At 41.5% G+C, this 25,915-nt stretch overlaps 2 protein-coding genes across 6 annotated transcripts in view; one reads left to right on the top strand and one right to left on the bottom strand.

Annotated features, from left to right (window-relative positions):
* PMFBP1 (polyamine modulated factor 1 binding protein 1) overlaps nt 1-3,956 on the top strand; it is a 119,867-nt gene extending 115,911 nt beyond the window's left edge. For all 4 annotated transcript variants that reach the window (XM_072117332.1, XM_072117331.1, XM_072117333.1 and 1 more), the window contains 6 exons: nt 84-146; nt 1,686-1,795; nt 1,877-1,951; nt 2,754-2,847; nt 3,294-3,346; nt 3,429-3,956. In XM_072117332.1, coding sequence (XP_071973433.1) covers nt 84-146; nt 1,686-1,795; nt 1,877-1,951; nt 2,754-2,847; nt 3,294-3,346; nt 3,429-3,501 — 468 coding nt within the window. In that variant the 3' untranslated portion in view covers nt 3,502-3,956. The remainder of the gene's footprint in view (nt 1-83; nt 147-1,685; nt 1,796-1,876; nt 1,952-2,753; nt 2,848-3,293; nt 3,347-3,428) is intronic.
* A 460-nt stretch (nt 3,957-4,416) lies between these two features.
* Nucleotides 4,417-24,767, bottom strand: DHX38 (DEAH-box helicase 38). Of its 2 annotated transcripts, none has more exons than XM_072117335.1 (26): nt 24,643-24,767; nt 21,468-21,839; nt 20,431-20,594; nt 20,028-20,141; nt 19,760-19,913; nt 16,993-17,111; nt 15,558-15,640; nt 15,060-15,215; nt 14,312-14,473; nt 14,064-14,171; nt 13,837-13,952; nt 13,347-13,484; nt 12,856-13,228; nt 12,629-12,769; nt 11,500-11,610; nt 11,197-11,313; nt 9,052-9,159; nt 8,849-8,961; nt 8,484-8,692; nt 8,244-8,398; nt 7,984-8,139; nt 7,250-7,384; nt 7,032-7,157; nt 6,310-6,405; nt 6,111-6,232; nt 4,417-4,746 (listed from the first exon to the last, which is right to left on the bottom strand). In XM_072117335.1, the coding sequence occupies exons 2-26, from the start codon at nt 21,764-21,766 to the stop codon at nt 4,662-4,664; spliced, it is 3,660 nt and encodes a 1,219-aa protein (XP_071973436.1). In that variant the 5' UTR covers nt 21,767-21,839; nt 24,643-24,767; the 3' UTR covers nt 4,417-4,661. The 2 variants fall into 2 exon arrangements, with proteins under 2 accessions (XP_071973436.1, XP_071973437.1); XM_072117336.1 differs by having other exon boundaries at nt 24,638-24,658.
* Between the last annotated feature and the right edge of the window lie 1,148 nt (nt 24,768-25,915).

Here is a 25,915-nt window from a genome sequence, read left to right as displayed (position 1 = left end):
TGTCTGATCTCAGCATCACCAGCCAAGGTCCAACTAGAACGTGTACTGCAACAATGCATTTTCATCTTCTTTCCTTCCCACAGAAGGACGGTCTACAGAACACACTGAACCAACTGAAACAGAAGTACAATGCCGCCAACAGTGAGGTATGTAGTATGCAATAATATCATATGGTTAGAGGTGCTCAGAGTCATGTAATGTTCCATCAGTTTGGCTTTGGTCGCTGATGAGATTTAAACCTCCTACTTTGAGCACTCGGACAGTGGGGGAGATATATCATTTCTTCTATGGCAGTTTTCTGGCAGAGACTTACCAAAATAATCTTAATTTCTTGTGCACTGCAAATAAAATTGCAATTATTGTTGAAACTACCTCACTACACCACCTCCACGCTACTGGGGAGGTGGGGGAGGCGCTTATAATATGCAGAGCACCAGTGTAAGATAAAACTCCCCCATTGACTCTACTGCTGTCAATGGGAGGATTTTCTGTAACTTACAGTATAACACCATTGAAGCTTTATTACACAACACATGAACATGTACACTTTTATTAGAGCTTGTGGGACACAATTCTGGCGTACAAGCCCCGAAATAGGCACAATTCCCACATATAGCCAACAATTGTGACATTCCGCCCCCTCTACACCCCCCCCCACACACACACACACACACACACACACACACACACACACACACACCATCGCCACCCTAGGTGTGTGTGAAGGAAGGTTCAACCCGTGTAGGGTACACTGCCTATTCACTATGCCTGTCCACGCAATGGGGCAATTCTATGCCAGGTCAGATATAGTAGAACTACAAATTGCTAATTAACCCTTTTGAGCACCATGACATACTATAACGTTGTGGTTCTGCATGGGGGGGAATGGAGAGGGCTCACAGGCTTAAATTTTAAAAAAAAATTTCACCATTTTTCCATCTATAAATATTTAAATAAAAAAACTTAACAAACGGCAAACAGTCATATAGGTCCCAATGTTGATATAAATGATGTCAAGTAACGGAAAAAAAATGACACCTTACATAGGTCCGTACACCAAAGTGTGAAAAAGTTACTGGCCTCAGAATTTTTGCAGATTTAAAAAAAATGTAAATTTTTTAAAACAAAAATAACACACAAAAAACTTGTATAGATTTGGTATCCCTGTGATCGTATTTTAAAGAATAAAAGGGTAGTGTAATTTGGCGTGGGCAATGAAAGCCGTATAAACAGAGAACAAAATTATTTTTATTTCTTGTCATTTTCACTGCACTTGGATTTTTTTTCCAGTACATTGTACTTTTTAGTGGCACCATTTGATATTCCATTTGTCCCTCAGGTAACAAGCCCTCACACATCCCTGGAAACGGAAAAATAAAAACTTTTTAGTTTTTGCATTTCTCTCAATTTACTCCCCTCATTCCAAAAGCGATAAAGGGCTAAATCGGTTACAGATTTATAATACCAATTCGATAGGAAATATTTAGCTTATTTCTAATACTTGTGTCATTTGGGGTATAGACACACTTTAGATGGAGACGGGGCAGGTAAAGTGTAGAACCCAATAACATTTCTGATTTTAGATGAAACCACTATCCAGCCACAGTCACAGTAAGTAGAAGATGATAGGGTCTCGCTCCCCTGCACACACTGCTATATACTGACATTGTTCTCCTTTCCTGCAGCTGGACACCTTGCGCAGTTCCTTAGAAGCAGCGCGGTCTGACTGCCGCCGGCTGCACCATGAAAGCGAGTTGGTTGTGTGTAACGTAAACGATTGGGTCAGCGAACAGAAGTGAGTGACCGCTACACACCAATAGACGCTTTACACCAATAGATCTATCCCACAAAGTAAAAAAAGTCATGTTTTTCACAGAGAAGCCAATAAGACATTGGGTGAGAAAATAAGAGAACAGAATAAGCAAATCCAACAACTGACCACAGAAAAAGAGTAAGTACTTACTGGAAGACTGTGCTTGCGTCTTGTTTAGCAGAGGAAACATACACTTTGACATGCGGTGTAACTTTATTTGTTGCCAAATTGAGGTAAATGATCCAAATGTTTCATGCATAACTGTGCAAAATATTGCATTACACCACTATGACACTGAGAGCAAAGGCTTCTCCTGTTTTTTATTGTATGTGTGTCTTATTATTTTACCAGTTTACAGCTCAACCTGCCAGGAGACACAGGAGATCCATAGTGTCCTGATTCAATTGATATCAGATGTTTTTAGTGACCTCTGACACTGTGTATGAAACTGTTGTATTAGAACATAATACAATCACTGGAGTAGCCCCTAGTATATGTAGTGCCTATATACTCGTGGCATTAGTTACTATTGTAACTATTATTTACTCGTGTATCTCCTCATTTCAGATCCCACCAGATGAAAATTTTTGGCCATGCTCCAATGCATGTACTTACATCTTTCTATGTTTCAATAGCCGCCGACTGGCTAGCCTTCTTTTTTCATATCACACCCCAATCACAATCAACAATTCACTGGCTAGCTTTGTTCATTCAACACTCAACTAGCTGACTCTCCCCCACTACCGATATTAAAACTTAATATTGCCTCCCCACGTTTCACCATCTAATGTGGCATCATCAGGGGTTCGTGGCAAATGCCGCAGTCGGATACCAGACACAGACTTTTAAAGACTCTGTTATGACATCACATGTGTGTGACATCCATGTATTATTAGTACCCAGCGGGTGCCAGGTAACCTCATCATTATTTCTTTAACAGTCACATGCAGGAGGTGATTGAGCAAATGCAGAGGGAGAACAGATATCTGAGGAGTATAGAAGACGAGCGACGCATAGAGAATGAGCGCTATAAGGTGAGGCAATGCAGACTTCAGATAATTATATATGCTATGTGCAGTGTATATATACTGTACATATAGCTATGTGACATGACTGAATGTGGTTTCCACACCTTTGGATGTGATCACAACCTAAAGGACTGTGCTGCACAGTTTCTGTAACTACATTGAACTTAAATATGAGCTCTGAAGAGTGGTGCACAATCAGAGTCCCCATAATTCACACTGAAACAGCTAGTACAGCCTGTAGTTCCAGGAGGTAGTACCGGTTAAAACAACTGACCACATAAATGGTTATAAGATAAACAGTCTGTCATGCTAACCAAATAATGGGCAGCTTCCTGTAATCATTATCACTACAAAGTGTGTTAACTTGTGCTACATCTGTATATGATGGCATTTCCTGCCATAAAAGTGAATTGTTCAACCCCAATTCTTACTCGTGGTGCATTTAATTCTAGCTTTCTCTCCGTACATCTGACCTGGAGCAGCAACATCCCTGTGAGGACATTGGGTGAGTGTTTCAGCTAACATTAGTGTCTCTGCCTTTAGTCTATACATCTCTGACCAGTTATGTATTTTTTTTTTAATAAAAGGTCTCTGCGTTCTGCAAGAAGATCGTTCACAAGTGCCGGAAACCTAAGGGCTAAACCACGTGGAGGTTCTTGATTGTCGCTTGATGACTACTGCAGAGCATAGTCTATGTGCCTTGATAAGGGACAATCCTGGAGATTTGGATCATTTAGATGTAGTTCCTGAACCAATGCGAACACCCAGTATGGTATTCAGTGTCTGAGCAGCTAGGTGATATAAAACTGAATTTGCAGTCTGCCTACCAATATCATTATGTGACCTGGAAGAAACTATTTCAAGTCTTGTTCTGGATGTAAATGATTTTTAGCACCTTTAAATTGTAATTTATCATGTACAAAATGGACAAAATGTTTCCTATCTCTATATATGGGACAATCAAGAAAAAATTACTGTGAAATGAAAGGGAAGTTTAACAGCTGCACAAATACAATAATTGCACACTTTGTTTTTTACGTTCTTATATTCTTTGTAAATCACGTCACATTTATATTGCTACTTTGTCATAAATTAAATCCTGATTTTTTTTTTAAGGGTTTGTCACCCGTTATATTTCTTTGTGTATTAGCCTACAATAGATGTCATTGCTGCTCCTGACATCTTCAGGAAACATGTTCATTCCAAAGCAAAGACAAATGTGATGTTTGATCTGGTGTAAACTACTAGGCAGCCGTCTTACTGTATGGTGTGCAGTGACAAAACTCTCCTGAGTACAGAGCCGGGCCTGGGCAGAATCCCTCAGCTGCACTTCATCCCGTCAGCATTGCAAGGAAATCAATAATCAGCATTTAACAGTTGCCTTCTAGTCAATATACAGCACTTAAATTGGCTTCAAGCAGAGGGAGCTGCCGATAAGCCAAGTGATCCACGGGTTGTGGGACTGCCTATGACATTACAACACTCATTAGGAGTTAATCATCATGTTTATACCTGCCTATGGGGTTAAGCACGGTCCTGCAGGTCGTCTTGCATACATCAAATCAAAACTAATCATTCCAAGCTGAAGATTTTCTTAATGTTATGTAAAAATAAACATTCCACGTCTTGACACCATGAAAAGATACATTATTGCTTAAAAATAACAATATTCCACTTTACAATAAAATGGTAGGATCCCCACCCAACCAAGGAAATTGTAACCCACAAGTCTTAGAAATGTCAATGTACTAGAGGGGAGATTTGTTCTCAAGCAGTGAGTCAGATTGGGGTTTGGTGGACAATTCATGTCAGAAAAAGGATCACAAGCCAAATCGCGCAGGAGTTCGTCGTGGGGTTCCTGGATCCATCTGTTCCTTTCTTCCAGGGGTGTAAATCTTTGAAGACCTAGAAGACACAAAATGAACACGTGACTAAAAAGAAACTTGGGATGAAAATCAATGGCAGGACATAATGCCAATTTCTCCACCCACTAAAATACAGAACTTTTGGAAATGGTAAGACATGTCCTCAACCAATGTGCATGTAATACATTCCAATTGACTGTGGATTTTGCAGCAGGAATTTTCTGCTCCCATTGAGAGAGAAGAGCACCATTGTACATCCACAGGAGAAAGTTTGATGGATTGTAAAATCCACATTTATTCAACTCCACACGGAATCTCTGTGCACATGACCGTGTGCTCACCAAGGTGTAGCGCACAGCTGGGTGCAAATCCATTGAAAGATAGGACATGTGCTATATTTCCAAGGTGTAATGAAAGTCTATGGTGGCAATAAGCTAGCTGCTGTTATGGCTGGCTCACAGCCGCTACATATGCAAGGGGCCTAATTGAAAGTTTCTAGAGTACAGTAGAAAGTTGGTTTTCCATATCCAATTATCTACAGAAAACTCACTGGCAAACCCAACTGTGTGCATCTACCCCTACTATACACGATTCAGCAGCTAATATTGACACCTTCATTTCCTCAGTATAGAGGTAAACTACCTCTTGTATCATGGCTCAGGTGCACAAACATAGGTGGTGGAATTTGGAATTGCCATGTATACAATCAAAAAGTTGGTTGCTGCCCTTGTAACCATGTACAGTAGAACGAATTTCATATACCACGTCTGCTTTATATTTCAGACTGTGGCCCGATTTTCTGGTGTAAATGAAGCCGAGATGGGTTACACAGTTTTATGCTGCAGCATAAGCATGTCCAACTAACTGCATGGCCTACCCTATAGAAACATTTGTTAAATCTTTGATTATGTGTGGAGGAAAGGTTAATGCACAGTTTTACTACACTCAAAATGAGCAAGTGTAGGGAGAAATCTATACCTACAAAAGTAGATGATTTTTTAAATTTTTTTGAATCAGCAAAACCTACGCGATCATTAAATTCTACCATTTGCTTTTATGCATTATGAAGGAAACATACCTTGGGAATGCTGCTACACTGTTGCAGAAACATATTGTTTCACAATCCCTGAATGGAGTATTTTTTTTTTTTAACAAAACCAATTATAATAATGAGGCTCTGTCACTCCTATGACTGCTATGTGCCTGCATCAATGTAGCTACTAAGTTCTTTGTTCACAATGCATTAAAACAAAATGGTAGATTTCCTTTAACAGTGCAGGATCATGACCCTCAGTCGGCTCAGGATGTTGCAGCGTTTGGTGAGGACTTCATGGCGTGGAGCATAGGGTCATGTGTAATGCAGTTAGTGATGCAGCGCTGACATGTATGAATACAACAACACACCTTGAGCTGCTCAATGTGCTTTTTCTATCCTGCTCCTCTCTTCTTGAGCGTAGTTGTTCTTCAGCCAGAATCATCTCTTCCTCCATTGCAGACACTTCCTCCTTTGCCCTGCGCCTGTTTTCCTGAAGAACAAGGTGGATGTTATTACTTACGAACACTATATGATATTACATAAGAACACACACCTTTACACACTCACCTGTCTCGATTTGCCAGCATGTTTTATGCTGTAGAACATAGGACCCAGTTCTGCTAACCACTCGCCATCTACTGCAGTGACACACTGCATGTATTCCTAAAAACAAATACAAATTGTAAGTGGATAGCATCATTTTATGGATGTACCCCACAATACAAAATAAACATTAAATATACAGATTACATATGGTGTATACGTATTAAAAAGAGACCCAAGAAGTAATGGCGACTCAAGTATATGTGATTTATACCATGAGAAAAAAAACTTAATATCCTTTCTATATAGCCTCTATGGAGCCTTTGAGACATTAAGGAAATTAATCTCCAGAAAACGTAACGTTCTTTAATAAAAGGCAAATCTCTGCAACTAGAAAAATAGAAGCCTATTGATAACCTCATTGCTGTTATAATGCTGCCATCGTGTGGCTATAAGGGGTAACAGCACCATTAAGAACAAAAGACCTCAAGTTATTAATCATGAGAAACCACAAGGAAGGCACCCAAGCGCACAGACTGAGGACATGTTACTACTGGAAGGACATAATTATACAACCCAATACACAGTTACTATGTTAATAAAACCCACCCTATAGTCCTTCAGTGTTAAGACAGAATAGATCCTAACAGTTTAGTTCCCATTACATGTGACAGGTTTCAAGGCTCCTTGAGAACATGTAAAAATCTGTCATCACAATATCCTGCTAAAATATAGGAATGATTTACCTTAGTGGTCATGACAAGCTCATGATAAACAATGTAATCTGGGGTGTAACCCATTCCGAAGAGGGAGCTGGTTGGGTGTAAGTGGCATGGCATTCCAGTCCGTACATTAACATATTCTCCAATCCCCTGCAGAAACAGGGCAGATGATAAGTGAAACATCGCAATATTATAAACTAGTTACATATCATAGATAAGGGTTAGATTTCTGACCCACATACCTTTAGTCTGGCGGCTTGATGAAAGTAGGCGGCACAGATGCATTTTCGAACCACATCCCAGTCAGACCCGCAGGACGATAATGACATGCGCTGAGCCACCATGATGTCCTTCAACTGTGCACGGACTTCACGGACCTGATGCGAGACAAGTCTTAGATTATGCAATACAGACAAGTCACAAAAGTATAAAGGAAATCTACCATCAAAATCCATCATGAGAAACCAGGGACACTTACTCATAGATCCAGGCGCTGTGTCTGTGGTTATCTCTTATTTGTTATCAATGGCCTCCTTCCTTCTAAAAACAACTTTTAAAATTATGCCAAGAGGGGCTCTGGTTGGCATTTACAGAGCCCCTCCGTGCTGCAGCGTCACAGGCTGTTAAAAAGCAGAACATGTCTCCCTCCTCTGTCTGTATAATCTAGCAGCAGCAAGAAGTGTATGGGGAGGGCAGACTTGCTCTGCTCATTGTAACAGCAAGTGAAAAAACATCACTGAGGGGCTCTGGAAACTCATTAGCATAATTTAAAATTTTATATTTAGATGTAAGGAGACCATAGAAATATAACGTAAGAATGTTCCAACTGTGAGCCGAACGACCACACCGTAACTGTACTGTGCGTAACCAGTGAGATTGGGCCACCATACGGCATGTTACACAGGCAGCCCTAAGTGTCCCTGGTTTATCATTCTTGATTTTGATGGTATATTTCCAAAATACCACCTGAACGCACCTTTCTCATTGCCTTGGCATGAATAAAATGCTGATTGCACCAGCCACTGGAATAGTTGTTGTTCTTCCATTGGAGGAAAACATTTAGATATGTTAAGTGGTCACTCTCTGGGACGGCAAATTTCTCCCTAACCTGATCGCTCTCTTCCTCACGTCCCTGTCAGAAAACAAACAATAGATAGTTATAAAGGAAGGTTTAAAGAGGCCATGAATTAACAAGACAATATAGAAAGGTACTTGTACACTTATCGCACACAATACCTTTGGTCTATAGAAAATTGCTGGCACAGACAACATGGACACCACAATGAGGATTTCAGCACTGCACCCCATGTCACAGGATACAATCAACATCTTTGACAGAGCTGGATCCAGAGGAAACTCAACCATAAGACGGCCAGTGGAGGTGAGTGAACCTGGGAAGAATATACAGTGTTATCAACTTACACAGTTGTGTGACCGGTACATCAGGAAAAAAAAAAAAATAATACAGAAGCTTACCCGTGTTATCAAGAGCCCCCAAAATCCAAAGCTGGTACATTGAGTTAAGCATATTGTCCTCTGGAGGTGGGTCCATGAAGTGGAAGAGAAGAAGGTCTTGCACGCCCAGTGACTTCAGAAGCAGAACCACATTCGACAGGTTGGTGCGTTGAATTTCTGGGACTGTAGTGCACAGCAGCTCATTCTTGTAGGCACTCTGAGTATACAGCCTGCCAGAGACAAACACATACACAACAGGCTGAAATAACTTGATCCCTTGACTTGAAAAACTTTATTTTATTTAACACTGTTTGTATCAGAACACAAAAAGCACTAAGGGATCTGTAGGCTGTGCATCCTGGCCAATTCCTGTAGAATCTACTTACCTGAAGCACTGCCCAGGGCCGGTCCTTCCTGCTCTGCCAGAGCGCTGGTTGGCATTGGCCTGGCTGATGGGGTAGATTTGTAAAGCGTCCATACCAATGCGTGGATTGAACACCTTTAAACAAAAGAAAAGGATAGTTTACTTTGATCTGTTTAATTCTGGGTAGACAGACAATAACACATTTAGCAGGAAAGGATATACTACCTTCAGCTTGCAATATCCAGAATCTATGACAAACATAATGCCATCCACAGTCAGCGAGGTCTCTGCAATATTGGTAGCCACTATGCATTTCCTCACTCCGTCTGGTGCCTGTATGTGAAGAGGATAATACACAATTAATAGAAGGAATAGAACCGACAGTTCAATACATTATTACTACAGTACTGTACATAGGCATATTTACTATGCAGCTTTAATAGGCTTCTACAACCCGTTTTCATTGAAAATGAGGTCCCTGGTGACAGGTTCCCTTTCTGTAGAATAATCTGTAGAGCCCCTTAAAAAGCAATCACTTCCAACAAACAATGGTGTAGGGATCCTGTCATCAGGATCACACATTTTTACTTAATAACAGGTTCCCATAGTCTTTAATGCCCAATCTGCTTTTATAATCATCATTACTTCTTCCACTCTGGCTCCCTGCCAACAGACAGACATGAGTCATGGGGGTGTCGGTTACAAGGCTGCAGTCCCTGTGTTATCAATATCTCCTCTCTGTTAGCTTTTCCTCACTCTCTCCTGCAGCCATTAGCAAACCCGGCGCTCCAAGCAAATCTGTCACATTTGCAGAAGGGAGGAGATAATGACAACACAGGGACTCTTACACCACTATGATTCAAAGCAGTTTGCTGGAAGGGTAGCAGCGGAATAAGTATTAAAATGGCTATGGGAACCTGTCATTAGGTGAAAATGTGTGTCCTGACGACAGGTTACCTTTAAGAAGAAAGTCTGTACATTTATCACTGCACACACCCTTCAGTTACATCAGTATTTCTGGAATGCCCATTGTGCATCGCCCTCCTGTCACGCCAACCGTGTTATGGTCAGAAGCCAACCTTTAACCAGTCTTGCGGCATCACTTGCAGCTTGAGGCCATGGCCTGCAGCGCAGTAAATTGTTTTGATACAACTTAGAATTCATCGTTCCCTTGGATGATCATGGAGTGTCCAGGTCCTGGGACAGCAAAGAAGTCCCAAACCACGGTAACATTTCCATACCCGACTCTAAGGAAGACATTTTGGTGTGGATGTGCTACATTCTTCCCTTCACAATCTGCATTAGTACTAAAAAGTTAGATGCATAGATTTTCCAAATAGTCTCTAGCAAACGCAAGAATAAAGGCTTCTGACCGTATCCAGTTCAGCAACCATTTCTGGATTTTTTTACACTTTATTTCTAGTGTTAATTGAATTTACAATTAAAAAAACTTAAGAGGCTGCCATGAAAAGTAATGATATCATCCTTTTACTGATTAAGAACAAGTACTTTATACAAGAATGAAGTGTCCTTGCTTATACCTTGAAGATCTGTCCTGAACAGAAAGCATTCTGAGGCAGCAAAGCAGCATCATGTACTTATTAAGGTGTGTTTTGATCATCCCTTTTCACGGTGATCTCCCAGATACTTCTACTTGGAGAGAACATAGATTTTCCCTTTCTCCCAGCACATCTTGGAAACATACTAACATGCTAGGGGTTTTGTGGTTCATCGCCATTTTTCCTGAGCATGATGCAGCCTGGTCGGTATACATGAATTTCTCTGCACTATGCACTTTATATACTTATATATTTGTGTTTACTAGGCGTTTGCCTACCAGGATCCATACTGTATATAGCCAGTGATATATTAGGGGCAATAGTGTTCACACAAAACTATATATTTTGGAGGTTCATTAGCACTATATTGTGTGACCGGTATAACGTTTCTTCAACTTGTCTATTCTAATTGTTTTGATTGTAATATCATATCTATTGTCCCTCTGGCTATGTATTTACTTGTATTGTGATACTATTACTACAGGAATGGCCATGCACTTTTTTTAGTCCACCAGGGATTATTTTAATGAGCTGGTTTTAATCTTGGTGATCATACGTCTGTAAATTTTGTGTATTAATTATTAATAAAACATATATTTTGTCAACAATTGTTGTCTACTTAATTAGATGGTTTTTATAAGGTCTGGATATAGGTATAATATATTTGTTTTGTAGCAGGTCTTGTGTTTCTTTAATTTTCCTGGATAGTTGGTATTCATCATACTAACATGCTATGACTTTTTATTTTCCCTGGAAATTGTATACATCATAAATCAATAGATCACAGATCAGGTTGAAAGTCCTCACTCACCTTTTGGAAAATTTTGGCTTGAAGGTCAGAGGGCAGCTGTGAGTAAATTGGCAATACAGCCAATGGTGGGGCACTCTCCAGTTCTCCCAGGCGCTCAACAATCTGATCTGATGTTACCTGAAGTAAACCCCCAAAAATAATTAATAGCAATTCTCTCCTGGCATTAAAGGTGGAAGAGAAAGATTACTTGAAGTTTCAGAAAGTCTTCTCCATTGCATTGGGACTTTTCCCCAATTTTCTAGGAAAAAAATGCAAGAGAGAAGAGGATTGTAGGGATGTCAGTTAGAATTGAAGGACACTTACCTCAATGTCTTCTTGTCCAGGCATGAAGATGAGAATATCTCCAGCTGCACCAGATAGATGGATCTGCAATGCCTGCTTCACAGCAGCTTCCACATAATCCTCTTGGGGAGTCTAAGGAAATAAAACACAGTGGCTTTACACAGAGCAACTGTGATATAACCTTAAGTACTTGTCTCCACTACAGAGACTGGGAGTAGATTGTGTTCACTTGCAGAGTCATAGACTAATACATTTGTGAAGGGAGACACTGGCATGTGAGACACTGATACAATTTGACCGTAATTGGATTCCTGCCCTTTAGTCTTTTATAGCTATGGTTAGACAAAAAAAAATGTGAACACACCCATAGGCCTAATACATGCAACAATTTGCAGCCCTTGGAAATGGGCCTGTATGTTGGTCTGATCCCACAAACAGAATACCTTAAAAGGGAAGGGGGGTGATGGGATTATACCAAATATGATGCAAGGACTTTCCATCTGCCAGCTTGGTGTCCGGTACCAGTAGAGTAACAGTTAATGTAGGGCCGGCGCTGCAGCACGGCTGGCAGACGGGAAGTCCTTGTATCATATTTTTGTACAATGCAAGGACTCCCCACCTGTATGCAGTCCTAGGGATCAGCCCGATATACAAGCCAGGTCCACGGTCTACACATGATTGTTTGCATTCGGGCTTAGATAGGATCATTTGCTCCACCCACATGAGTAGCTCTCAGTTTGCTTGCCCACCACTGACTTAGGCGTTACCTTCATTACACACCCATCAGCCCAGACCATCTCCAGGCTCTAAGCAAAAAAAACCTACCCAAGGAATCTCTGTATTTCATGCACCAGCAATGACATCACGATGACAGGCTTGTCCTCGAAGCCAATCAATAACTCAAGAAGTGACCCCCTACAGTCAGCAATTGGCTTCAGTGGTAATAAGCCATTGTCAGAATGTCATCACTAAACCAGAATGTGCAAAGCAGTGGGTGACAACCCAGTATGAGAGGATCTGTGATGGGAGTATTTTATTTTTTTTTTACAAAAATATATATGTATTTTGAGTTAAAATAATCCCTTTAAAGCTTCTTTAAAAAAGCAGCATGGCTAAGTAAGGTTTGCTGGAACATATTTTAACAGCTCACCTTACTAAATAAAATGTCAACAGGAAATGTCCGTCCAGGAATATGGAAAATGGGAACATTGCCAAAGAAAGAGGCAAACTTCTCTGCATCCATGGTAGCAGATGTAACTATTAGCTTCAGGTCAGACCTACGTGTGACGACCTGCAAGACAGGATCTGTTAATAGTCTGTAGTGCAGTGTTATTGACGCATTATATAAAATTGGAAGAAATGTACTTGTATAATCACCTCACGCAAGAGTCCAAAGAGTACATCTGTGTTCAAAGATCGTTCATGAGCCTCATCCATGATGACTGCACTATAGTGATCAAGGTCAGCCTCCCTCAGGGATTCTCTGAGCAGGATACCGTCTGTCATGTATTTAATAAGGGTTTTCTCTGATGTGCAGTCCTCAAAGCGAATAGCATAACCAACCTCTTCTCCTAGGCTCACTTGCATCTCTTCACTCACTCGTTTTGCCACAGACATAGCTGCCACTCTACGTGGCTGGGTGCAGGCAATCATACCATAATCAGTATACCCATCTTCATGCAAATATTGGGTCAGCTGTGTAGTTTTACCACTGCCAGTTTCTCCCACCACTATGACAATACTGTTATCTCTGAGAAAAAAAAAAAAAAAGAGAGAAAGAAAGAAAACAAAAATCAGTGGTGTAAACTGAAAAAAAAAAAAAAAAACTATTCAGACTATGATACAATTATGTAAATTAGGTTGGTTACCGGATAATAGTCAGTAGCTCCTGCTGAACAGCAAAAATGGGCAAGAACTGACGCTGCTCCATCATGCTTTTCTTCCGGGAGAATTCACTACTTGCTTCACTGCGCTCTCGCATGTGATCTGCAAATTTCTGTTCTGTTCTATAAATGTAAAGCAAAATATTAAACAAGACAACGAGACACAGGCAAAAGCAACACTTATCCAGCAGGTGACAGGTCACAGAGCTATCAATAGTTTGGGTTTGGATGTTACACTAGAAATGGGTAATGCTTATTTTTTGGCTGTAACTGCGCTTGTGCATTTCTGGTATAAATTTACTACTAAATTATTCCCAGCTTTGGCATTGATGACATATCCACACAGGTTATGCCATACATGTCTGACACTGATCTCACTTCTGCTTATTTAGAGAATAAGAGAACACTATATCAGACATGCCAATTACTATTTCAAGAGTTCAATAGTAAACCAAATCTTCTGTTCTGAACTTACTTGTAATCAACAGCGCCATCCTCATTCATAGGTTTCTCAGATTCCTCTTCCTGCTTCTTTATACCCATTATATCACCAAGCTTTGTCCCTGCCAATTCCCAGTGTTTGTGCTGAGCCTAAAGAAAGATAGAGTGTTACCTATGGCTACAGAAAAATCAGCTGCAACAGTGACAGCATGTTCTAGGAGACTGGACATAGCCCCTACATAAACCCCTGCTGAATGTTACCTTTTTTCTCTCTTTCTGCTCCCGATGCTTGCGAACTAACTGGCTGCCTTTGCGGGAGATGATTGCCAGGTCTGAAGTTGGATCACGAACTGGAATCACAGGTTCAGGCTAAAAATTGCATGGCAAGATAACAAAAAAATGTAAACAAAAATAGTTCCAAATACTTTCCCAACATGATCATATACATTGTTTGTATAACCCCAAGCTCATTTGTTACCCCATTCTTTTTTTTTTTTTTTTATACCTACCTGCTTGGTAAACACTATTCGCCCATCTAAAAAGGGGGGCACCAAGTTATGAACCAGCAGATGCACTTTAGCAGCATTGTCCTCCTCAAAGTCTTCATCCACCTCTAGCCTCTGAACCACCCCACTTGTCAACATACGATTGGTTTCCCAGCGCTCATTATCCTGTAAGTAACAAAAACCTGTAAGTGGAAACAGGTTGTTTCTTTGTAGAGGGAGGGTGCGGTCACACGTCGCGTTTAACGCATGCGTTTAAAAACGCATTGCAATAGCTGAAGAGTGATTTGCCTAATTAAACAGCTGCTAACACCTGTGTTTACAAAACGCAACCGTCAACGCATTGTTAACGCATGCGTTAACATCGCGGTTAACGCGTGCGTTAACATCGCGGTTAACGCATGCGTTTTGTAAACACAAGTGTTAAGAGGTGTTTAATTAGGCAAATCACTCTTCAGCTATTCCAATGCGTTTTTAAACGCATGCGTTAAACGCGACGTGTGACCGCACCCGGAATGTAAAAAGATGCAGGAAATGCAAGTGGAGATTTCGAATACACAGATCGTAAGCTCTTGTGAGCAGGGCCCACTTCTATTGCTACATATAATATGATGGTGCTATATAAATATTATTATTATCATTAGAAGCAGAGAAGAACGACCCAATATACATCACATCAGCACAGCAAGTCTGGACAAACATAGTTTTAAAATATAAAGTCTCCTGTGGTTAGCAGGGAGTAACCAGCAATTACCTCATTGATCTGCCTTCTCTGTGCAGAAACTCTCTTGTGAGTCTGTTTCTGCAGCTGCTGCTCCCTCTTGCGCACATATTCTTCAGAGGTGGAACTCAGAGCATTGTGAGACTCATCAAATCCTTCATCCATCATATACCAATCCCGATCTGCTTGCTGGAGACAAAAAGGGAGAACTTTAAGGCTATCCAGTAAACATTAGGTATTGTGTGTATACTTCATTATGACAAAACCATTACACATTGCAGAAAAAAAAAAAAAATGTTTGATGCAAGACGTATGTGATATGTCACTTTTGCTGTGGCTCACAGTAGGGAAATGAACCTTAAAAATACAAAGGTAGAGCCCCAGTCTCTGGTTGTGCTAAACCTGCGTTGCTATACACGCCGTGGTAAATCCCGTGGCCATTCTGCAACATGTGCAGATAGCCCAACTAAGAGACAGAAGCGTGACAAGTAGGATTTAGGACAGACTGGTGTAAACCATCAATATTCTCACCCTTTGATCCTCCTCCCATTGCCTCTGATCATCTTCTGACATGAAACGAATATCATCAACATCATCATCACCACCATCTTTCCCTGCAAAACAAGCATGTAAATATTGTATATATAGCTATAGTAAACACACAAAGTCTTATATAACCCCCCTGTGCACCTTCTTACTAACTTACCGTATATACTCGAGTATAAGCCGACCCGAGTATAAGCCGAGGCCCCTAATTTTACCACAAAATACTGGGAAAACCTATTGACTCGAGTATAAGCCGAGGGTGGAAAATGCATTGGTCACACTCTCCCCAGTGTATATAGCCTGCCAGCCCCTGCCCCAGTGTATATAGCCTGCCAGCCCCTGCCCCAGTGTATATAGCCTGCCAGCCCCTGCCCCAGTGTATATAGCCTGCCGCCGCCAGACAGATCGCACAGAAGATATACAGGGGTCACCGGAAAGGTGAGTTGATATATTTATTTTTTTGACTCGAGTATAAGCCGAGTTTGGGTTTTTCAGCACATTTTTTGTGCTGAAAAACTAGGCTTATACACGAGTATATAAGGTAACTGAAATTTTGAAACTATAATAATATAAAATAAAAAGGAGTATGTACAAATGCGTCCATAACAGTCTGCAATGAGCGCTTAATGGAAAATCTGTTTGGAAACAGGTTTTGACCTAGCAAACTAAGGACAGGTACCTGTAAAACCCCAAACAGGTCTACCAGAAGGACCTCTAGTGTCACTGGGCCACCCTCATGACTCAGCTGCATCGTTGGTAATGAGTCAAGCAGATTCTCAAACTTCATTTTCTTCTGAATAGTGTTAGAGAGGTTTTTGGTGAAAAAACTGGAATGCTGTGTGAGTGTTATAAGCTACAGGAACCTATCGTTTTCATAGGTCAAAACCAGATGGCAGGTTCCATTTAACGCACAGGACCAGAAAAAGTCAGACTGTAGGTATTTTAACAAAAAAAAAAAAAAACATTTCCCTCCAAAAATAAGTTTTGTTAATAAAATACATTGAAAAACTAAAACAAATCTGGCACATAGTTGTTTTTTCTGTATCTGATCCTTGCACTCATTTATGGCATGCAAAGAAAACGTCTTTATGGCAGCGAAAACATTATTGCATAGCATAAATGAGCCCTAGGATTTCCATGTCTAGAAGTGTCAGTAGATAAAAGACAAGATCTTTTTCTCAGTATAACACATAGAAGAAGGAAGCATTTCTGGGAATTGTCTAATGACATTGTAGCTGCTCAGTGTGACTGGAGAGACCTCTCTCGTGCAAGCGAGATATAACATAGTGGGATGAACAGATAAGACAGAAGCCATAGCTAGATATTAGAATCATATGTTACAGCTTTCAGGACTCCTGTCTGCACTACACTATTAAGGAGGTGATGAACTAACACATCAGACATGAATATATACACTAACCTTTCCCTTGAGAAAGACGTGGTGTGGATCCAAGATGGCGTCTCTCAGAAGCCCACTCATTAAATTTGTAAGATGGTGTGGGAAGCGGCGTATCATCTGTGTACCGAATCCTTACGGACCTGTGTGCATTACATTTGAAGAAGGTGAAGCCATGATTTATAAGATGGAAAGTTAATTCACAAACAAGGACCAGTAAGAAGAAAGAATGAGAATAAAGGTATATACAGTATGTGTTCTCAGATTGTTCCCCTAAGCTAGCACAGACATGCAAACATTACCATTCAGGGGTTTTCCCACTAAACAAGTTAGGCCCTATGCTGTGGATAGGGCCTACCTTACTGCACAAGAACGGGGGGTCCAATGTATCCCCGTTGCTCGGAGCAGCCGGTCGTGCGGGCTGGGCTGCCTGTTCATCTCGATGGAGCCGACGGAGATTGCCGAGTGCCATACATGACAATCTCCACCAGCTTCATAGAGATGAACCAAGACACCACCGATCAGCAAGTGGATAGGGCCCAATATGTTTCATTGAAAAATGTAAATATATTTCCTTGTTGCTTTATAAATGGACCCAACAGACTGTAAACAAGTAGTAGAGAAATACCCCACAAACCTAGGCCCTGCACACAAACGTCACTTTGTCCTCTGCAACTTTGAAGTAGTTCAACAAAGCATTATCTGAGGTCACCAATTTTTTTTCAGTATAATAATATCAAATATAAAAAGGGCAGATTTATCAAACGTTTCCAATACCAGAAGATAAATCTGAAGTAGTACAAGACTATCTAGTTGTATTTTACACCTCCCATTGTCTGGCACATTAGCATAATCATCGACACCCTGAATTTTGAAGGCCACACCCCTTTACCCCAAACTAGTCATAATTTTGTCAAAAAAATCACTACAGAATCCGGTCAAAAAAAAGGTTAATAAATTTGCCCCACTGTCTTTACCAAAACATGATCCCACTGCTTATTTTTCTGTGAAATCCCATTAGAATACTTAGTAAATTTAAGCTATACTACGATGTATAAGAAAATTAAGTTGTCATTTAAAAAAACACACACTGTCTTGCAACAACAACACCGCATGTACAGCTATGTCAACAGAAAAAAAAAAATGATTAGAATGAAACCTGTATAAAAAAATAAAAAAAAATTAAAAAAAATTAAAAATAGAAGCTCGGTCCTTAAACTGAAAAAGGATTACGTAAAAAAACCCAAGCAAGGACCAACATTAGCATTTCATATCTCTTAGTGGAAAACAAAGTGCTCAAAAGTTTACAAACCCTTCAAAATGTTGCCTTTCTTGGCCATAAACAAACTTTTTTTCCTTTTTTTTTTTTTTTTTTTTTTTAAATCAGATTGATTAAGCATTTTTTTATTTTAAGACATAACATGATGTCAAAAAAAGACCATTCACTTGTAATCAGTGTGTGCATAAAAGGCAGTGAGTTTTTGGGATGTTTCATCCAGCCACTGATCATCTGGCATTTTCATATAACCACAAAGTATCTCACCTCCAATACCTAAAACAGCACAGGGAAAAGCCTCAGTACTTCTGGAATAAGGCAATATGGAGTGAGGAGACCAAAATCTAACTTTTTGTCCACAACTGTTACATTTGAAGAGGTGTCAAGGTCTAAGATGAAAGGAACACCCACCTCCGTGCTTTACAGTGGGAATGATCGCTCATGACATGGGGATTTGTGAGCTACAAAGGCTCAGGGAATCTGGACAATGTTGAAGGAATGATGAATGCTGCATCTTATCAGCAAATACTGGAGGCAAAATTTGCACTCATCAGCCAGGAAGCTCCAATTGGGATGTACTTGGACATTCCACCATGACAACATCCAAAACATGAGGTCAAGTGGACCTGTCTTTGGCTACAACAGAACAAAGTGAGGGTTCTAGAGTGGCCGTTTCGGTCTCCTGACCTCAATATCATTGAGCCACTCTGGGAAGATCTCAAGCCCACAGTTCATTCAAGACAGCGCAGGAATTTACAGGAACGGGATGCTTTTTTCCAGGAAGAATGGGCAGCGTTACCATCTGAGAAAAAGCCTCATCCACAAGTACCACAAAAGAGCTGTCACCAGGAGACCCATTTTTAGCACTCCCCCAGTCCCCACAGAGCATAGTACATACACTGCCAAAGTGTTTTTGTATAAAAAATTGGTTTTACAGAAAAAAGATATGTTATATTGTACCTTTCATAAGCATCTTCTGTGTGACTAGGCAGTTGCCCGCTGGGAGGGGCTGGAAAGGAGCAGTTCCCCCCCACCCTTGGGAAACATGTGACCTTTTCAAATATATGAATAACTCCCCACACTCAGGATTGGCTGTAGAGGAGCAGGGGGCGTCGCTTAGCCAAGTGATGGGTGTTTTCATATATTTGAAAAGGTCACATGGAGAAGCTGTTCCCCAAGGGGGGGGGGGGGGGAGGACTGCTCCTTTCCAGCTCCTCCCAAAAGGCAACTGCCTGGTCACACAGCACATGCTAATGAAAGGTACAATATAACATATCTTTTTCTGTAAAACCAATTTTTAATACAAAAACACTTTGGCAGTGTATGTACTATGCTCTGTGGGGACTGGGGGAGTGCTAAAATGGGTCTCCTTGTGACAGGTTCCCTTTAAGAACTAGGGTAAGTGAACTGATCATTTGGTTTAAAGAAAATACACTGTAGTTGGACAATAAATTTTTTCCACAATTTCATGATAATCCAAAAATGTAAAGTAAATAATTATTTTATTTTACCAACCTGTCCCTTCTAGAACTGTCTCTATCACTGCGAGAACTGCGATCAGAATCTCTGCTGGATGGAGATGGAGAAGGAGACTCCCAATGGGAACGTTGAGAGGCTCCATACCCACTGTCATCTTCCTCCCATCCAGAACGAGAGGGTGTAGAGGAGTCTATAAAGAGCATAGGAGTCAATAACCACTTATAAGAACTTCTAAATACACGTGTCTGCCTAAAACAAACAGGAATGCTGAGGTTTAGAGCACATATTTAACATCATAGTTTACCCCTGGGCTTGTGTCGTGGACTTTCAGGTTCACTGCGCCGTGAGCTCCGCTCTGATCCACCGTCACGCTCTGATCTGTCTCGCTCAGACCTGCTGCTTCTGCGGCTGCGATCATCTAATAGTTCATAAAACAAAATTGCAAAGAATGAGTCCAGTTAAAAAAAAAAACAAAAAGGTTCTCTAAAAATGGATCCATATATGCTTTCCCACAACATACAATAAATGTACACCCGTAATCCTGATAATTTAAATATGACACAAGTATAACCTTAAAAGAAAGGCAAACATATGCAGGACACTGTGAAAATAATCTACAATGCCTGCTGTACTTTGATCTACAAGTAGATAGAACTTCAGGCAAATATCGATTATATTACAGCATGAGAAGAAACCGTTCAGATTACCTCGGTCTCGGCTACTGCGTTCCTTCCGCCGTCTGTCATCCTTTGAAGATGCATAGACACCGTGTTCCCTTCTCTCCCGTTCTCTCTGGCGATTTCGTGCCAGAAACTCCTCATTTACTCCACCAGTATAAGAAGGCGTCTCCACGCGAGCTGTCCTGTAATGTCTGCGGAAATAATCAATTGTTACAAAGTGTATAAGAAAAAAGAGAGTATTAATCACCTTAGGCTAGGTTCACATTTAGTTTCTGAAATGTTCAGTACATACGCCAGGAAAGCTTCCAAGTATACATTAAATGTGTCCATAGACAAACTGCCGGATGGAGGCCATCCTAAAGAACATCCATTTTGCCGTTTTTTGGTCATACTCAAGTATAAGCAGAGTTTTTCAGCACAAAAATGTGCTGGGAAAAAAACAAAACAAAAAAACAACTGTTTATATTTAAAAAAAAAAAAACGTATTCGCATTTCCAACGCCCCCCCCCCCTTCCCCGCGCAGGTCCTCTTCTTTCTTTTAATGCTCTGGCTCCCCCACTGCTGTCACACATAAACTACGACAGCAGCGCCAAACCCGGTTATAAAGTATGCTTATCATCATAGGTTTTTTTGCAGGCCAAGTTTATTTTTTGGGACAGGTTTTATTGATGGAATTTTTACAACAATTTGAAATAAAATGCAATGCTTGAGCTTTTTTGGATTTTTTAATTTGTGTTGATCCCCTGTGCAGTATAAATGATTACTTAATTTTATTTTATTATTGGTTTATAGATAGTCTCTCAAAAACACTTGTCATGTCACCACATATAAAGACTGAGGGCATAGTCACAGGTAGCATTTGTATTGCTTTAGTCGATCGAAGTGCGTTTCAATTGAAACGTGTGTTCAGTACCCAGCACCCAGTGACACTAACCTAAAATTACCTGGCTAAGTACCTATGGAAAGACTATAGTCTGGACAGTGCCAACACCTTTGTCACACATTGTCACATATTGTCTGCATCCTGGTGCAGTGTCAAAAGAAAGAAAAAAAAATCTGCTTACCTGTCTCCATGACTCCCTCGGCTAATCCTGTCCCCAGATCCCTCGGAGGGCCTGTCTCGATCCTCCCAGTCTCTGGAACCAACTTTACTCTTTTTGTCCCCTTCCTGACGCTCTTTTTCTTCGCGCTCTTTCCTTTTCTGTGCAGCCAAAAGGTCCAAGCCCAGTAATGAGGAGCGGGGAGCAGGGGCTTTAAACACATGCTGCTCAGCACTTGAACTCTTTTTCTTCACCACTAAGCCGCCTTCTTGGACAGATGGGTCACTGCCCTCCAGTCTGTGAAGAGAAGAATCATCCTCCATGTTTTCTTTTGGCACAGCGCCGCCTTCAGAGTCTGTGATGTAACAGCATACAGAAATCAATCTTCAGTTGCTCCTGGAAAAGCAAGTTATAATAAGTGCACATTCACTCACAATTACAATACAGGAGAAGATTGTACTGTGGTCTCTGCTACTGATAAAATGTAATCCCAAGTAAGCAGCTCCTAGTGCTACAACAGGCGCAGCATTGTTACACTGCTAGCATTATCGGAAATTGTCTCGCTTGGCGTTTCAATTGTACATGCTAAATATCAAATAAATAATAACTGCATGACTGGATTCCATACGCTGATCTAAGGTATCTACACATTTTTTTAGACTGATTATCCTTAGAACACATGAGTTGGGGGCTGAAACAGTAAGGGTGCATTCACACTTTCAGTTTTTATGATGCAGCTTCCGTTGTCCAAACCAGGAGTGGAGTGAGGGGAAAAAAAAAAAAAAAAGAGAAGTTACACGTCTCAAGAAAAAAACGAATACGTGAGCCATGTAATGGATGCATGATCCATACATCATTATGTTATTGGTTATTTAATAAACTTAATCTCAGTGGAGCTGAGGAAACTTGCATTTTGTTACAACGTTAACACATGACAAAGCATCTTGGAATAAGATGCAGGACTCCAGTCTGTTGATGACACAACCATTCTATAGACTTCTGCAGAAGCTGTCACCAAGTGCACAGACATTTGGCAGAGCTCATTTCATTGCCTTCCTCAACCAAGCATTTAAGTGTTTGGGTGTACAGAAAGAAAAAATTATTATGTTCAATATAAATGGTCCCTGCAGCTATGGAGAGGAGAATTACTTCTTAGTAAAGTTTTCTACAGGTGGCAAGACTGAAAAAGCAGTGTTTCATATATTTGGGATTTGTTTACATTATGGTGGTCAAAGTGTCGAACAATTGTTTTTATAATTCGACACGCTAGGCATTTTGAGAAGTGTACATATCAAACGTGAATAAGGAGCAATTTTAAAGAACATCTACCACCACATTTAGGGGTGTCAGACTGTCCCCAAATGTATGCTCGTTACATTATGGGTGGTAATACCAAATTATAGAACTACCTTCCTTGAGCAGGAGAGAAGTATGGCTACACAGTGAAGGTAGTTCCTGTGCACGTGCGAGATTAGCAGACATTTGTGTAACGTCACTGGCTGTCTTCAGCGCCTTAACCCAGCAACATGGATGAATATCAATGAGGGGGGCATGCAAAAATTATGTTGAGGTGGAGCCAGGAGGCGCTAGGCTAGCCAAGAGGCGAGCGCCTCCAGCTCAGTTGCATAAAGTTTAGAACTGCATATTTTGGTATAATAGACATCCCAGATAATGCAAGCAGGATCCCCCATCACCCATAAGAAAACAAGCATCTGTTTGGTGGTAGATGTCCTTTAAGGTTCCTTTTGTCACTTTGTCAGGCTCCCTAGGAGGTGTGAACATTAGAGGGTCCAAACGCCAACGCAACATACACGCCAACGCAACATACACGCCAACGCAACATACACGCCAACGCAACATACACGCCAACGCAACATACACGCCAACGCAACATACACGCCAACGCAACATACACGCCAACGCAACATACACGCCAACGCAACATACACGCCAACGCAACGGGAGGCACTGCTTGGTACCAAATGGCAGCAGCTGCACCACGAATATGTTTAGGTTCTACAGCTGGGTTTCACCGATCAATCCAGAATAACATGCTAACAATAGGCATCTTCTATATAACGTAAGAGAATTATGTCATATTAGAGGAGGGCTCAGCTCACAGCAACTCCATAAAGTCTTCACCACAACGTACAGTTATGTCAATGTGGGGCTAAGGGAAAAGGTTTCAAAAGAACCCTAAACCAAATAGGAATAGAAGTGATCAAATCTCATTTAGCACTAGAGAGTCTGAGCATAGATATGCTTGAAAAATTTCTTTACTCAGGTAAATACAGTGTGAGCTCAACTGACATTTTATGGTTTTAGGACTTCATCAGACACATGAGGACACAATAGGGTATCATGCGGCTGCACTTTTCTAGTATGAGCGCATATACTGGTGAAGTGCAGCCACACAATGCCCATCAGTGTGTCCGATGAAGAACTAACAGGCTGAAACGTCATTGTGTCTGATGGAGACCTAACAGTCCGAAATAAAGAAATCAGATCTATGCTCAGACTACAAGAATGTGGGGTAGGATCCCTAATCTGAAGAACAGGACTGGTATATAGTGAATTTGACAACAGGCAGGTGCATCACTTCCCCTCACAGAGCCCCGATGTCACCTAGCAAGTGCAGCTGTTGTCATATGTAGGGGGTGAAGGCACCAGAGCACAGACGGGAGCCATGCTGGATTTTAAAATTAATGTTCCCATTCAACCTCTTAAAAAGGAAAAAATGCAAACCGTAAGATCCATAGGAAAGCGCAGGAAGGTGACAGGACACAACCACCACCACCACATAGCAATGGAAACATGTGATGTTACGTGTACAGTGACTACACCGGCGGCCAAGACATGGCACAGCTCATCTCAGTCATACAGCAAAATGCTCCACTCATATCCAATGGCTGACAGACGGGTGCACTGCACAATGACACACAGCTACCAGGAAGCTTTCCTGACACTTCCATGTATACACTGTGCACACAACTACATAACCCGCTGCGTATACACAGCATAGAGAAGACAGGCAGCTCATAGGACAGACACATAGGACATCACCGGGCGACGTAGGCGCCGCCACTGCACACACAGCGCCACTACAGTGCCCTATGTACCGCTCTCATATGTAACACACAGCCAGCTACGTCTTCATGAACGAAAACGAGAGGCTGCCAATCACTTCCACTTACATTACCTCAAACCGTGGGCGCCGCCATCATCCCAGAATTCCATTAGGTTCTTTCAACATACTTTATTGATCGGTACTGAAACACAGCATCTCATTTCCGGTCTGAGCGGAAGCATCAGCCATCTTTGTATACCCTGCTTTCGTGCACTTTTGCGGCCATATTGGCACACCCGCCTGTAGATATGATATACGGATACGGAATAATTATAACAAATGGTTATATATGGATTTTTAGATTCTATATGGATTATTTTTTAGTTTATAAACTGTTGCAATAAAATTATTTGGCAAATTTGATTCCCCTCGCAGTGTGCTGTTTTATAGCATTTCTGTTGTAATCACTCCAAAAGCGCAAAGAAAACAGCTCAAGAGTCTTCGGCTTACCACAAAGTTGCATTGCCATTCTGCCCTTGCCCGCTGACCTGGAGGGCTGATTGCCATGGATTTCCAAAATACATATCTGTTGTTGCCTATCCTCCTAAAATGAATAATAAACCCCTCCCACTCGCATTTTGGATGCGTTTAAAAACGCAAAAAAAGTGGCCGATGGGAATCTGATTGGAAACATCTGGGACTCAACACTGCCATTGCCCGCAGTACCGTAGCACGGCGTGCACACGGCAGAGCGCGGGGAGAGGAGGAAGAGGTGAGCGCTCTTGTCCTATCTTTCTCCCGGGTTCGGAGCGGTACGGTGCCGCACGTCATGCGCCAATTGCCGTCTATGGGGGACGTATATCGGCCGTATATACGTCTGCCGTATATATGTCCCCCTTGCGGCAATGTGAATATAGCCTTAGGGTACATTCACACAGCGGTATGCCCACCGTGCGGGCATACCGCCGTGTGCTGGAGAGGAGGAGGAGGAGGCGGCCCCTCCTCCCTCCATAGAGAATAGGGGCGCACGGCCGCACACACGACAAAAGATAGAGCATGCTCTATCTTTTTGCGGTGTGCGGGCCGGATCGGTGCCACACATGTGTGGCACCGCATCTGCGCCGCGCCGCTATTGCCGTCTATGGGGACGTACATGCGGCCGCATGTACGTCCCGGCAGACGGCCATGTGAATGTGCCCTTAGTTTGTGCCACAGCCCTTTTCACTTAACAATGCCTTTGTTTTAACCCCTTGCTGAAGATGTTTTTTTTTTATCTTAGGCCCGTTCCCCACTTGCGAGTGTGATGCGATGAACTCGCATCACACTCGCAACGCAAGCTGCCGGGAACGCACGGCCTGAACGCTGCACCGCGGGAGTGAACTCAGCATGTCAGTTCACTCCCGCG

Source organism: Engystomops pustulosus, chromosome 7, assembly GCF_040894005.1.
Source record: "Engystomops pustulosus chromosome 7, aEngPut4.maternal, whole genome shotgun sequence".
Lineage (NCBI taxonomy): Eukaryota > Metazoa > Chordata > Amphibia > Anura > Leptodactylidae > Engystomops > Engystomops pustulosus.
This window is presented reverse-complemented; position numbering and strand designations above follow the sequence as displayed.